The sequence below is a fragment of the Archocentrus centrarchus genome, chromosome 11, assembly GCF_007364275.1.
Source record: "Archocentrus centrarchus isolate MPI-CPG fArcCen1 chromosome 11, fArcCen1, whole genome shotgun sequence".
Classification (NCBI taxonomy): Eukaryota; Metazoa; Chordata; class Actinopteri; order Cichliformes; family Cichlidae; genus Archocentrus; species Archocentrus centrarchus.
Genome location: NC_044356.1, coordinates 35,409,158 through 35,422,315, shown reverse-complemented (window position 1 = coordinate 35,422,315; position 13,158 = coordinate 35,409,158). Strand labels below are relative to the sequence as shown.

Genomic DNA, 13,158 nt, shown 5'->3' with positions numbered 1-13,158 from the left:
CGGAGATAACCCACACAAACACTGGGAGAACATGCAAACTGCACACAGAAAGGCCCGGGCCAAGGTGGATTTGAACCCAGACCTTTTAGCTGAGGCAACAGTGCTAACCACCACACCACTGTGCTGCCTCATGTTAAATCCAGAATTTAATTTAAAATCTTTCACCTTACATACAAGCTCACAGACACTTGGCCTACGTTTGTCTGCATTCTTTGGTTTCAAACATACAATGGTCAGGTTGTAGCCCTGTTGCCTAATCTATGTAGCAAGTGTTGTTTTCAGTCGCTTCACTGTCATGGTCACCTGCAAGCACCAGCCTTTATCTGCTCCCAGCACTGCCCTTACACACCCAGCCACAAGAAGGTCTTTGATGTTATCAAAGCAATTTGACCCAGCTTTAATCATTGGGAAAATTGAGTAGTTCCCCCCTCCTCCCTTGTACTTTGGAAGCAGACAAAATCCAATCACTCATAAGAGAGGTTATTGATTGATGTAATCTTACTGGAGGTGAGTTGATGGAGGAGACATGACTGATTGCTTTTGTCTGCTACATGTGTTGCTCTCAGTTGGCAATTCGTGTCCACTTTCCTCTGGTGTTTAATCTCTGTGTGAAGTTCTCATATCAGTCCCCAGAGACCAGTTCTCACCATGTGGGGCTGATGGCCCACAAAATCTAAATTGGTTTCATTTGATCTCTTCCACTTCTTCAAAATCACTGTCACGGTCCTCACTAGGCCTCATAAAGAGGACTGTCATTGCGCCATTCATTCGTATCGCCTACAGAAATATTCACTGGTTTAGCACTATCACTAAATTAAATCACACTGATCAGGACATTGATGGCAAAACATTAAATGCAGTCAGCTGGTAGAAATGTAAACCATCTGTCCAAATACAGACTCTTCAGTCTTGACAATTAACAACATAATTCAAAATAAATGAACCACGCTGAAACAGGAAAACACAGGTTACTTGTTTCCTATAAACTTTGTTGTTTTGTGCATCCAGATGACTGGAAAAAACTGTTAAAATTCAATAAAACTAAAGGTAAACAACTCAGGTTTGGAACTAAAAAAAAATTTAAATAAAAACAATAAAGCCAACATCAAAATGCCAAAAAAAAAAAAAAAAAAATTTGCAATTCCTCTACTGGCCACTTGAGGTGGGCTCCAAAAGTCAGTCAGTCCCCACAGACTCCCATGTGAAAAGCACCAGTCAAAGGATTAAAAACTAAAATGTTTACAGCATGTTACAAAGCCTCTATGGTTATTTTCTCACTCCATATGAATCACTCTAGGAAGTGATTTTCTTTTTAATAACTCATTCATATTGGATACTGTATCTGCTTTGATTGACAAGTGGCACATGCCCTGAATCATTCTTGTCAGTGGCCAAAATGTGACAATCATGACCTAATGGTGAATGTTAAAATGTTATATACAGTACCAGTCCAAACATTTAGACCAAATGTGTGACTGGTACTGTATGTATTTTGTACACAGAGTTGTCAAACAATAACGATAACAAGAAACTGTTCACATCAGATCAAGTGAAAGCCAACGGGCACAAAGTGAAGTGAACCTTGGGTTGGCCAATAGCAGCTTCATTCATTTAACTGATCAAAACTGACAACTTCACAAAGACTGCTCATGTGTTTGGAGGTATCAAACTACTCTCTCAAGCACTTTTTCTTCTTCCACAACTGCTTCCCTTAATATTGAGTTTACACAGGATATGTTTTACCATTATAGCTTATATGTTACTTTACTTTTCAACAAACATAATTATGTGTTTTGTATTTTTTTGTGTATTGTTTATATCATGTATTGTGTTTCGATTGTATCTCATCTTAATTTAAGCATAATGTATGTAAAGCACTTTGTACTTGTACTAAGTATAAAGTCATCTTGCCTCTGAACGTGGCAGGATACTTATTTAAACTGTTTGCCCTTTTCCTTCACCAATATGCTGCAACAACTTGTTAATTTTGAGAATAATCCAATCTTAACCTGGCAAAACAAGTCAGCTGGTATACAGCAGTATGGACATAAGGCTTAATTACAACTATCACCATAAGCTATCCAAACAGGCTAAGTAGGGGAGCAGCAACAAAAGGCCTGTGACCAAGAGTACCATCAGTCGTCAGCTGTTTGAAGACCATCACCTACATGTTGTAGCACTTCAAATAAAACCAACCAGTCTTTGGGCATGAAGACTTATTGATGTTTGTAGTATGATTGGGCCTTCAGCTTAGCTCCTACTGTGGAAAGAGCCAAAGTCAGACACAGAACTTCTTTACAGTAAAGTGAAGCCACGCAGTAATAACATGAAACTGTTAATTGCAGCCACTGCTTTTTTGATCATTTTTTGTACTTGTCCCTCTTGTTGGTGAACTCTGCTGTTCCCTGTTCAGGTGACCCTTTCAACACTGCTGGGCTGTTGGTTTGTTTGGAGGACAGTATTCACCTGTGTAGCCAAATGCCTACACAAACTGACAAACATGAGTTCTGCTTAATGAACTGAGCACACGTGCGTTTTGTTTGTTTTGAATTCAGTTTCACTGTAAGCTAAACTCCCAAAACAATACTAGATGAAAATAATGAGCAAAGTCAAAATGGTAGAAATGAATCGTTGATTCAGAAATGAATTATTTAGCAAACATAATGATAAGACACATAATCTGCTGGGGTATTGATGCTTGTTTCCTTCCAGCTGCTCAATACCATGAGTCCATGTACTGAAAGTGGTTTTGTGGATTCAAAAATATTCTTTGCAACAGCTCCTTTGTTTGAGCCCAAATGGCTGAAACAAGGCAGTGAATTTATCAGAACTGGGAAACACAATTACCTTGGAAAAGACCATGTGACAGGAATCAATATGACACAAAGCACTCAGCCATTGACTCTCATCCATAACAAAGTGTGCAACTGTCTTTCCATAGAATAGAGTGGATTATGGGACTTAGAGAGCCTCTTACTTTTTGATCTACAATGTGGTCACTGCAACATTATAAAAGAGCCATTGTTTTACAAGACAGGAAGTAATGAATGGAGTTGCACCTATGGAAAAAGCAAAGTCAGATCAGCTCCCTTGATTAGCTTATCTGAACACAAGTCATTCACTGCTGAGATAGAAGAGGTAGGGAGGCAGGTCTATACAGTATAACCCTCACCTGGTGTTCTGACTCTGACTGAACTTTCTCATGTTTTCCAGCAGGGGGCCACATTAAACTGTGTATCAGTCTATAAAAGAGCTGATTTCACATCAGATCTGTTGTCCACGTGGCTAGTTTCTGTGGCATCCAACTGAAAATTGCTACAGACAATCCACTACAAATATAAAGACCTTGTAGCAAATTGTAAAGGGATCAAACAAATCTGAGATGAAGGAGTCAGTTAAGATATAAAGTTTCCATAGAACTTTGGTATCCAGGGAGTAATGATTAAAATAGGAAAAAGGCAAACATTACAGTTAAAGGGGGAGCAAGCACAAACCAGTTAAGGAGCAGAAGAAAGCCACTACACCTCAGGGAGCATTCAAGCAGACCCACACAGAGGCAGAATCAGTAGGATAAAGAGATGGGGGAAGAAGCTAGGGAGTAATAGATTTTAGCTGCTTGGCCACACTTCCCACACAGCCACAGTTCCAGCTCTGGTGTTTTCTGTTTTAATAGTGGGGGGAAACAGTGAGATCAGCAAAAACAAACTGCCGCCATTAAATCATCTCCCTGGATCCAGTGTCAGAGCAGTAATGGGAAATGCACCCATAATCGCAAAGGTTACTGCTTTCTATAATCTCCTTGCTAGCTTTTCTTTCTCTTTATTCCTCTTCCCGTCATGCTCACCCTCTAACGATGAGCCAGCTGTAGCCAAGCACATCTGGGTTGTTGGCTGCTGTTCTGTCATCAGAGACTTTGTGCTTGATGACAATGGATTGGGGCAGCTAAAGTTTACTATGGTGAGTTAGTTTCATCTCAAAGAGATGCTATTAAATAATGTTGCCAACATTTTGAAACCCCAAATTTCTGTCCATCCTGTCCCACTATTGTTTGAACACCAAAGGCTGCACGACCCCCCAGACAGAGCATTTTGTTTGGTTTTGTATTTAAAGACACCGCACGTCTTTCAGGGGCTCCACCCACAATCAAACTAGGGATCTTTTACTTGTTAGGTAAATGTGTAAACCACCACATGGTAATGCATATTTTATGTGCAACACACACACTCAAACACACATACTTCTATAAAAGTGAATATGGATTTGATACATTGTGTCATACCTGGGAATATCACACTGAAGCACGATGAAAATGTCTATTTTTTACATATTTAAGCTTTTAATATTTGTGAACCCATTCACCTGATTATGATTCCTTATATGAGAAGCTGTTAATAAAATATCAGTCGTCTGCCTGCAAAACCGTGCTTTCTACAGACCTCCAAATCTGTTTCCAGATATCAAACCTTCAAATATTTTCTGCATAACTCCTATTAATCAGTGTCATTTATTTCAAGCAAATGTGTGATGGTCAGGTGGGAAGTCTTTTTAAATTTAATGAACTGAGATGGAAAGGCCCATATGTTAGCTACCACGGATTATGAAATGGAATGACATTTATCTAGCACGTTTGTTGGCCTTACTGACCACTCAAAACATTTCAGGATACAAGCCTCATTTAACCAAACAGTTCATCCTCGGCCCATTTAGAATCACCAATTAACAAACTGTTCTTTGGACTGTTTGTGGAAGCCAGAGTACCTGCACTCCACAAAAAAGGTCCCAGTCGGGTTTTGAACAAGGATCCCTTTTTGCTGTGAGTCAACAGAACCAACCACTTTATGACAGTGCTGCCTGATTAATGGCTGTGTGTCCAAACGAGGCAGTATTTGCAGATTACTTAGCAATCCACTCTCTTGCCCAAATATGGTCACTTCTGGTTTAAAAAACCAAGACACACACACACACACACAAAAAACAAACAAAAGAAAAAACATCCCACTAAAATATAGTCTTCAAAATGAGATTTCACAAACTAACAGATGATGTCATAGTGGCGAGCACACTTTTGTAGTATTTCCAGTGGCCTTATTTGACCTACTGCCCAGTAATGAAATAATTTCTTGTTATTTGTAAGTGAACATAAAGGTCTACAACATTTCTATATCCTACTACTGATCTTCAATAGGCAAATGAAAGATATATCACATGACTTATTAATATCTATGCCATGCCTAAAACATGTTACTGTTAGTAGTGCTTCTTTGGGACGCTGACTTCACTGTCCTGTGCTCCAAATGTTTTTTCACTGGTCTGCTCATCCACATGTGGACCTGATTGTGCTGTGAACACTGATTTGCGCTCTGTAGTATGAAAATGGAAAAAGAAAATATCATGATCCTACATACATAAGCTACAAGTGATGTTTTTTTTAAAGAATCTTGTGACTGCAATAACAGAATCAAGCAGATCTGTTGCAACTTTACATGGGCTGAGAAGCAACATTTCCTCTGAGCCAACCCACCAGCCCCCCCCCCCAACAAGAAGGCCACTTCCCAGGTGATAAATCACAGATGACAGAAGGCATTACACGCACAAACGGAACGCCGATGCCGCAGCTTTAGAACAATTAATTAGCTGTCTGACACTCATTTATCATTGCAGCAATAAGGTGAAAAAGTCAAGAGTTTATTAAAGCTCTGCTTAATTTTCAAGAGCTATGAGCCAGAGGAAACACTTCATATACATAACAGCAGCAACATTCACATTCTTACTTCACACAGGATCACAATAACACAGTACACAATTAATCAGAAAGAATCCCTTAAAAGCACATCTGTAAACAAATATTTGGCATATAAAGAAAATATGGTCGTCAGTTGATGACCACACCACAAATCAGAGCTCTAACTCTGTTGACAACACAAGCTTTTGATACAACTGTAATTAAGTATGTAGGCACAAAATGAAGACATATTTGGCCTTTTTAAATAAATACTGTACACAGCATCTCACTAAATTGCTACCTGTAATTCAAAAGCAACAAGACCACATCACTTATTTTCAGTTTGAAATTATGTACAGATCTGACAATAGACATGCACTGTAGAACTGACATGCAGTCTGAGACTGACATGAAGACTCAAAGTAATGGAAAAGCACTGGTCAGGAGTCAGCAGGTCATCCTACAATGCAATCTTATCTCAGGAGCAAACTCTGTGCGGTGGTGTTTCTGGACACACGGGAAAAGCAAACAGCAGTAAACTGCATGTAACTGCAGTAACTGTTCCCAAAAGTATGCATATAGGGTCCCAGATAGGCAACAGAGTGACATATGAGGGCAGAATGTGACACTTGTCAGGAGCCCTGACAGAGCAGCAAGAAGCTGTTGCTTTGACAGCACTCTGGGCCACCAGAGACATGCAGCAAAGCTGTGCTTCTTTCTGAGGACATGTCAGTTTAACTGTCACATGAAGACAGGCAAATGAAGACTTCTAAATGACTGAAGACATTTGGACTTATATTTAAGTGCTATTACTGGTAACTACACTAGCTGCTTCCTACTACAGGTGCTTTACAGTAGCTTTACTTTACTGCTGCACTTGATACATCAGAAATAGTTGTCTTCTGTACATAATAATACACTTTCTTAATATTTCTGGTCCTCAGCATACTTAAAACACAACATTAAGTTTAGAAAAAGCTAGGTTCAAGAATGTGTGCAGTTAAAATCAAATTCATTAGTACCACTAGCTGGTACTGATAAGTCACACAGGAAGGTCAAAGGTGCAGCGCACCAGACTAGAAGCAAAGTAAAGTGTGTTGCTCTAAAATAATTCTCAGAAATGTTGGTTTCAGGTGAGTGCCTTGGAGGGTTACTTTGAGACAGAGTCTGAAGTCCTGCACAGCAGCATGCTAAAGCACACTCAGCTTACTGCAGAGCTTCCTTCACTTTAACAATTTCCTACAAAGTAAAGCACCAAACCAAACAAACTTCGCTGCTTTGTGGAACTGAAAAAGTTTGCTCCTACTGGACTTGCACAAAAATTGAATGTAGTCTTAACGGCACAACAAAATCGACAACTGAACTTCCTAGAAAGTTGCTTTTTTGTGCATCACAAGGATGTTCATATTTCATTGTCACTGTCTAATAGTGTAAATGATTTTTTACAAAGGAAATACAGCAAATTGAGGAAGAATTGACAACATTTCATTTGATCTTTAAATCTATCAGGACGCAAATGTCTAACAAATTCAAATTTTAGCTGGCACAAAAATAATCTCTTTAGTCATTTTCTACTTGTTTTGTTTACCTCATTAATTTTTTGAATCCCTAACTTTTACTTAGTTTGGCAAAATGTGTCATATGCAGCTGTGTCCAAATAATAGAACAAGTTACTGTTAGTATGTGAAAGCAGTTGAGAGTCCAACATTAACACAAATAAAGTAATAAAATCAAATATAATTGGCTCTGCCAACACTTCATCACCTAGGGCTCCATGTTTTAGATTCACACAGTTCTGCTCAATTTCGTTGGTCCAGTTTGGATCAGAGGCAGTTGTGGGGCGGTGTGATGGTCTCGTTCTTCAGCCTGACTTGAGTGCCATTCTTCAAACGCCTCAATTTGCCTCTCTCTGTCTCTAAGCCAACGGTCATCTGTCCCGAGTTTTTATGGGAGGTGAGGTAGCTGCCCCAGCTCTCACAACCTGTGCAATGCAAAGATAGAAAGAGTCAGGGCAGCACACCTCACACCCCGACCAACAACCCCTGAAACTCAAATGTTGCCTCAGGAGCACCAAAAATCAAACACAAACACTGGTATTGAAGTGTTGAACTTTTCCCTCCAGTATGTTAAAATGACACTGATCCTGTTATTTAACATCCACCCGGTTTTTTCCGTTCATCTGATTATGGTTTGAATATTCGAACAGTGGTCAATTTTTACTACATCAATGTGAATCAAAAACTGTACATATTTGCTTTCATTCTTGATCCTTCCTAACTACAAACGTTACTTTGTAGTTGTACATACATTAAAAAGGGTAAACTGCTGAATAAAAGTCTCATAAGTCTGAACCAACCCAGTACAAATACTGTAAGATGGTTGGTAGTTTCACCAATATTTTAGACAATCATAAATTCTGAATAGTTTCCATTTGTAGAAATATATTCACAGAATAACTCCAAGTGCATATACTTTGCTTTGTTTGCTGTCACCATTAAGGGATTGAATATTTACAGCAACATCAATAGAACACAACATTTCCTGCACTGCTATAAATATAAAGGATGTACATTTGCTGCTTCACTGGTTTCTGGTCCTGAAAATGTCAGAAAAGAGTAAAACAAAAAAATTCTAGACCGCAAAGTAAGCTATTCACATTATTCCACATTACTGATACTGAGTGCAGAAAAAAGAAGAGGAGCACACATTAGAGACCACCGAGTATCCAGCTTTGAATCCATTTTAATGACTTAAATCATGGATTGAAACAGAAAAATAGAAAAGATAAGAACTTTTAATTTAGTTACTGTAGTAAAACTTGGTGAATTTGTTGTACCGAATGAATTGCTGCTGCATTTTTTTCCCCAACATTTATCAAGAGACAAGATGATGAAGGAAACCTAAACTGAACACCAACAACTCACACCTGCAGCAGATTAGGACAAAAAAAATGAAAAACACAAGTGAATTTATGCACATCCTTGAGGCAAACAGTAGAAAAGCTAAAGCTTCAATATAACTTTTAAAAAAATCGCTTAAAGTTACAAGACTCCCAGCACTTTGGAGCAACAAGACAATGCTCATGTAGAGAACTGTGTTCAGTGGGAAGTTGGAATAAATGAAAAAGAAAATTTATGTGAGGGTTTCATCACAGGGCAATGTCCTGACAAGATCCCCATTGTTATCAACTTTTTATTCTGTTTTCACAGAATGCCAAATGCTAAAGAAGAATTCTGTTTATCAGACACCTGACATCAAGGGTAGAAGAAATTCTGCTATTCATTATGCCTTAATGAACTGTGCAAATGTATGTGGCAGGTCTATATAGGGTGCCTATGGAGAAGATATCAGCAGCCCCCTCATTCTGCAGAGCCCAGGCAGCCCAAGCCTAATGAAGACTGAACTTTAATCATCAGGAGGATATGGTGGCCTCATGAGACACACACACAGAGCATGAGTAATAACCTCTGAGACACGCATGCATGCACGCACACACACACACACACACACACACACACACACACACACACACACACACTCTCACACACTCTCACACACACACACACACACACACACTCTCACACACACACACTCTCACACACACACACACACACACACACACTCACACACACACACACACACACACACACACACACACACACACACACACACACACACACAGATACCTCACCTCACAAGGTTTTCGTTGTCACCCGGTCCTTTGCAGGTTGTACACTCAGTCCTTGTGTCGTCTGCTTTGGGTTTTTTCTGCACTGCAGACTGCCGCTGTCGTCGTTCCCGTGGCAGTGGTTCCTATGGAAACAAGGCTGATTAGGACAGAGCTGTATGGATGCTTGTTGAATAGTAAAAAAAAAAAAAAAGAGTATTAAATTGGGGAGAGATGTGGAGTACACTAAATTTCCTGAATGTAATTGATGAATGAGACAACTGGGGAATATAAAGCTTTTATAATAAATCCCAACAGCTGTGTAGCATTTTTATATGGTTTTAGCATCTTTAAGATTACTGGGACTGTACCAGTGGTGATGAAGGCTTGAGTGGTCATTGTCTAAATGTGCATTAAAGTGTGTTAAAAGGAAACATCTTAATGCTTATGAAGGTTCTTTTAAAGTCAGTTAGGAAAAGCCCTTCAGAGTCCATTCTTTAGAGCCTGTGTCCTTTAGTTGTTTCAGGCATACCTAGACTTCTGCAGAACCACTAAAACAAACCCTTCATTTATTTTGAGGTGTCCTCCGTCACTTTGCTCTGCAACAGCACAGAGTAAAATTCCTATAAAAGACAACTTTACAGTAAAGTCTCTAGTATGATGAAGACGCTTTGTAACGTGTCAGTTTAATAAGATGCACCAATAATGATGATCATGACAATGTTGTTTTCATAAAACATTCAATTAATATATCAGTCAATAGGAATCTTTGTTCTGAGTTTATTACATACCTGAGGCATCAATCAGACGCTGGACTAATCCATGAGCAACCCCAAAGCAAGAGAGTTGAGATAACTTATGCACATAACACAATGACACTAATTTATTATTAATGTGTGATAAATATTCCCTGAGCTACTGACAGGATCAATCAGGATCTAAGAGACATTGTTTAAGCTACTTACATTAAGACTGGTAAACTGTCACAGAGTCAGAATTTATAAGTTACAGTTAAATTATTTGCTATAAAACAGAGAGCCACAGTGCCAGAGCTCCAGGTTATTTACATTAGCAAAAGTCTAACCTGTCAGGTTGCAAAACTGTAAACATAAACAATTATACATCAGTTCTTGTATTGTTCAATCTTGCATATAAGGCAAGAATCATGATTCAACATTAAAGTGACCTGTGTATAAATGCCATCAGAAAAAAGGACTTGTGTTCAATAATGAGTATTGCAAAAAATAACAATTGCTTAAAAACCTGCATTCTTAGCATGTCTATACTGGTTATATCTCCTTAAAGTATGTATGAAAATCTATATTGTGAGGAGCGTCCATTCCTTTTTAGGCCAGGTTTGTTTTTAATTTGCATAGGTTTATCATACAGAAATCTTACTTTCAATAGGGAAACAATATTAGCAAATATGAGCAAGAAAAGGCAAATAAAGTGGGATGACCAAATTAAAGAAAATAGGATAAAGACACCAACATAAGTAAAGGTAGAAGGGCAGAGAAAACTGGTGCATAAATAACATGAACTTGTCAGGAGCACATTATACAGAAGAATAGTTATTTTCTGTAGAAAAATAAAACAAACCTCAATTTTATCTTCTTGCTCGTCACAGATTGGAACTCTCTTCCTCTTCTGCCCTCTGGTTCTCTGTGAAAAAACACTCCATTTTTAATTGGTGTCAAAATGGTAATGCAATACAACACAAAATAATATTTAAATACGTTTTTATTTCTGCGTGGGAATTTTCAGGATGGAATTTTCCACCTTTACAGCTTCAGCTTCATGTTCTAAATGTTTCTAAGTGTCCCCTGATTGCTGAATCTGCTGAAATACACATCACATAAGAAATGAGTTGTAGTTGTCCAGACTGTCCTTGCTGTTTACTAAAAGAAAAAAACTTTCAAGCTATGTGGAGTTCTTGATTTTATTTACTCTGGATTATGTCCCTGTATTTGTCTTTATGAGCATCCAGTTTGAATTGATTAGTGTTTGTCAGTGACCACTGTGTGGCATCAAAGAGCCTTATTGTCATATTTTCACTTACTATTGTTTAATTAAATTTCTTTTAAAATGTTTGTGATTAATATGTTATAAATCCTATCGAAATAAGAAATCGATTCTTATGGATAATTGAGTTTACAATGTTGGTTATTCACTCGTGCGCAGACTGTGTCACCAGTTCCATGTTGCACCAAGAGATAAAGACTACCTCAATTCCTGTGGTGGGAAGAAGGCAATTCCATCAATATTTCATATGCCAGTGCACTTATTTTGTGCAGCCTCATCTCCAAGATGTGCTAACTTTGGACTCAAGCACCTTGCTGGACAAGGGGAAAGCAGGTTCAATAAGGTTTATGTTGATGACGGCTTGTCAAGTGTTGACTGTGAAGCAGAAGCCACCCAGCTCGCCTGAGACACAAGGGAGCTCTGCAGCACTGGTAGGCTTCGTTCACACAAGTTCATCACTAACAGCAAGGAAGTGACTGACAACTCCGAAAGAAGAATGCGCTGAAGGTGCAATTGACTTGGACATGGCCCTTGGAGTACCCAAGATGGAAAGGGGCGCTTGGAGTGCAGTTGTGTGTGGCCTCACACAAATTCAAATAGCACTGTAGTGCCATCTACAGTGGCATCCATTTTTGATCCTCTTGGATTCAGGACCCCTTTCATTCTGATTGGGAAGAAAATCCTTCAAAGAATGTGTCGAGATGTGATAAGGCTGTGATAAGCCTCTTTCTGATGACCTCAGGCCTCGTTGGGAAGCTTGGCTGCAAGACCTCCATGACTTGTCTTTAATGGAGACAAGTTATACCTCCATAACTTGTCTTTAATGGAGACAAGTTATACCTCCATAACTTGTCTTTAATGGAGATAGCATAGTGGTGTGTACCATTTACATCTAAATAAGTTCAGCGGTATGAACTACACCATTTCTCTGAGGCCAGTTCATCTGGCTATGGGGAATGTTCATACCTCAGAGCTGTGGCTAGGTCTGGAGAGGTCGACTGTGCTCTTGTTACAGGAAAGGCAAGAGTAGCCCCAACAAACGTCACAACAATCCCACGTTTGGAACTTTCAGCCGCAGCTGTAGCAGTGAAAACGAGTGATCTTCTCAAGAGAAAATTAGAGTTGCAGGAACTCGGCAATATTTTTGGACAGACTCCAACGTTGTTCTTGGTTACATTAACAACAATACAAGGTGGTTTCAATTATTTGTGGCTAATTGAATCCAGCGTATCAAATCCCTCTGTCCCTCTGAAAACAATCCAGCAGACCATGCCTCCAGGGGGCTTCAATTGGTTCTCAGGACCAAGCTTTTTATGGCAAAATGAACTTTTTAAAGATGTGGGGATTAAAGTGATTGAGACTGATGATGAGGACCCAGAACTCAAAAGGACACATGTCCACAGAGAAAGGAGTCTGCTGGTAAAGATTCTCAAGTTGGAAGAACCTGGTGAAAGCCATAGCAAGACTCAATGGCCTGGCAAAGAGCAAAGGCCTGGAAACCTGACCTGCACTTCTCGAGAAATATCAAATAACGCCCATTATATCACTACCAATCACGGGACATGATTAACAAGGGACGGTAGGGAAATGTCCCTACCAATATTCACTCCGCATTGGACCCTAATTGCCCTGCACCCAGAAAACCAATTGGACTTACGTCCCTACCAATGTTAACACCAAACCTTGTGAATACATGTACAGGATCTGTTGGTATGATGTGGCACTAAAATGTGAGCATATTTATTTG

General features: G+C 39.2%; 1 protein-coding gene across 4 annotated transcripts in view; it reads right to left on the bottom strand.

Annotated features, from left to right (window-relative positions):
- phf14 (PHD finger protein 14) overlaps positions 1-13,158 on the bottom strand; it is a 160,024-nt gene that overhangs the window by 57,205 nt on the left and 89,661 nt on the right. For 2 of the 4 annotated variants that reach the window (XM_030740638.1, XM_030740639.1), the window contains exons 15-16: positions 10,989-11,051; positions 9,414-9,535 (exon numbers count right to left, since the gene is read on the bottom strand). In XM_030740638.1, coding sequence (XP_030596498.1) covers positions 9,414-9,535; positions 10,989-11,051 — 185 coding nt within the window. Of the gene's footprint in view, positions 1-5,676; positions 7,704-9,413; positions 9,536-10,988; positions 11,052-13,158 lie in introns of those variants that run through there. The other 2 variants (XR_004020551.1, XM_030740640.1) reach the window with 2 other exon arrangements.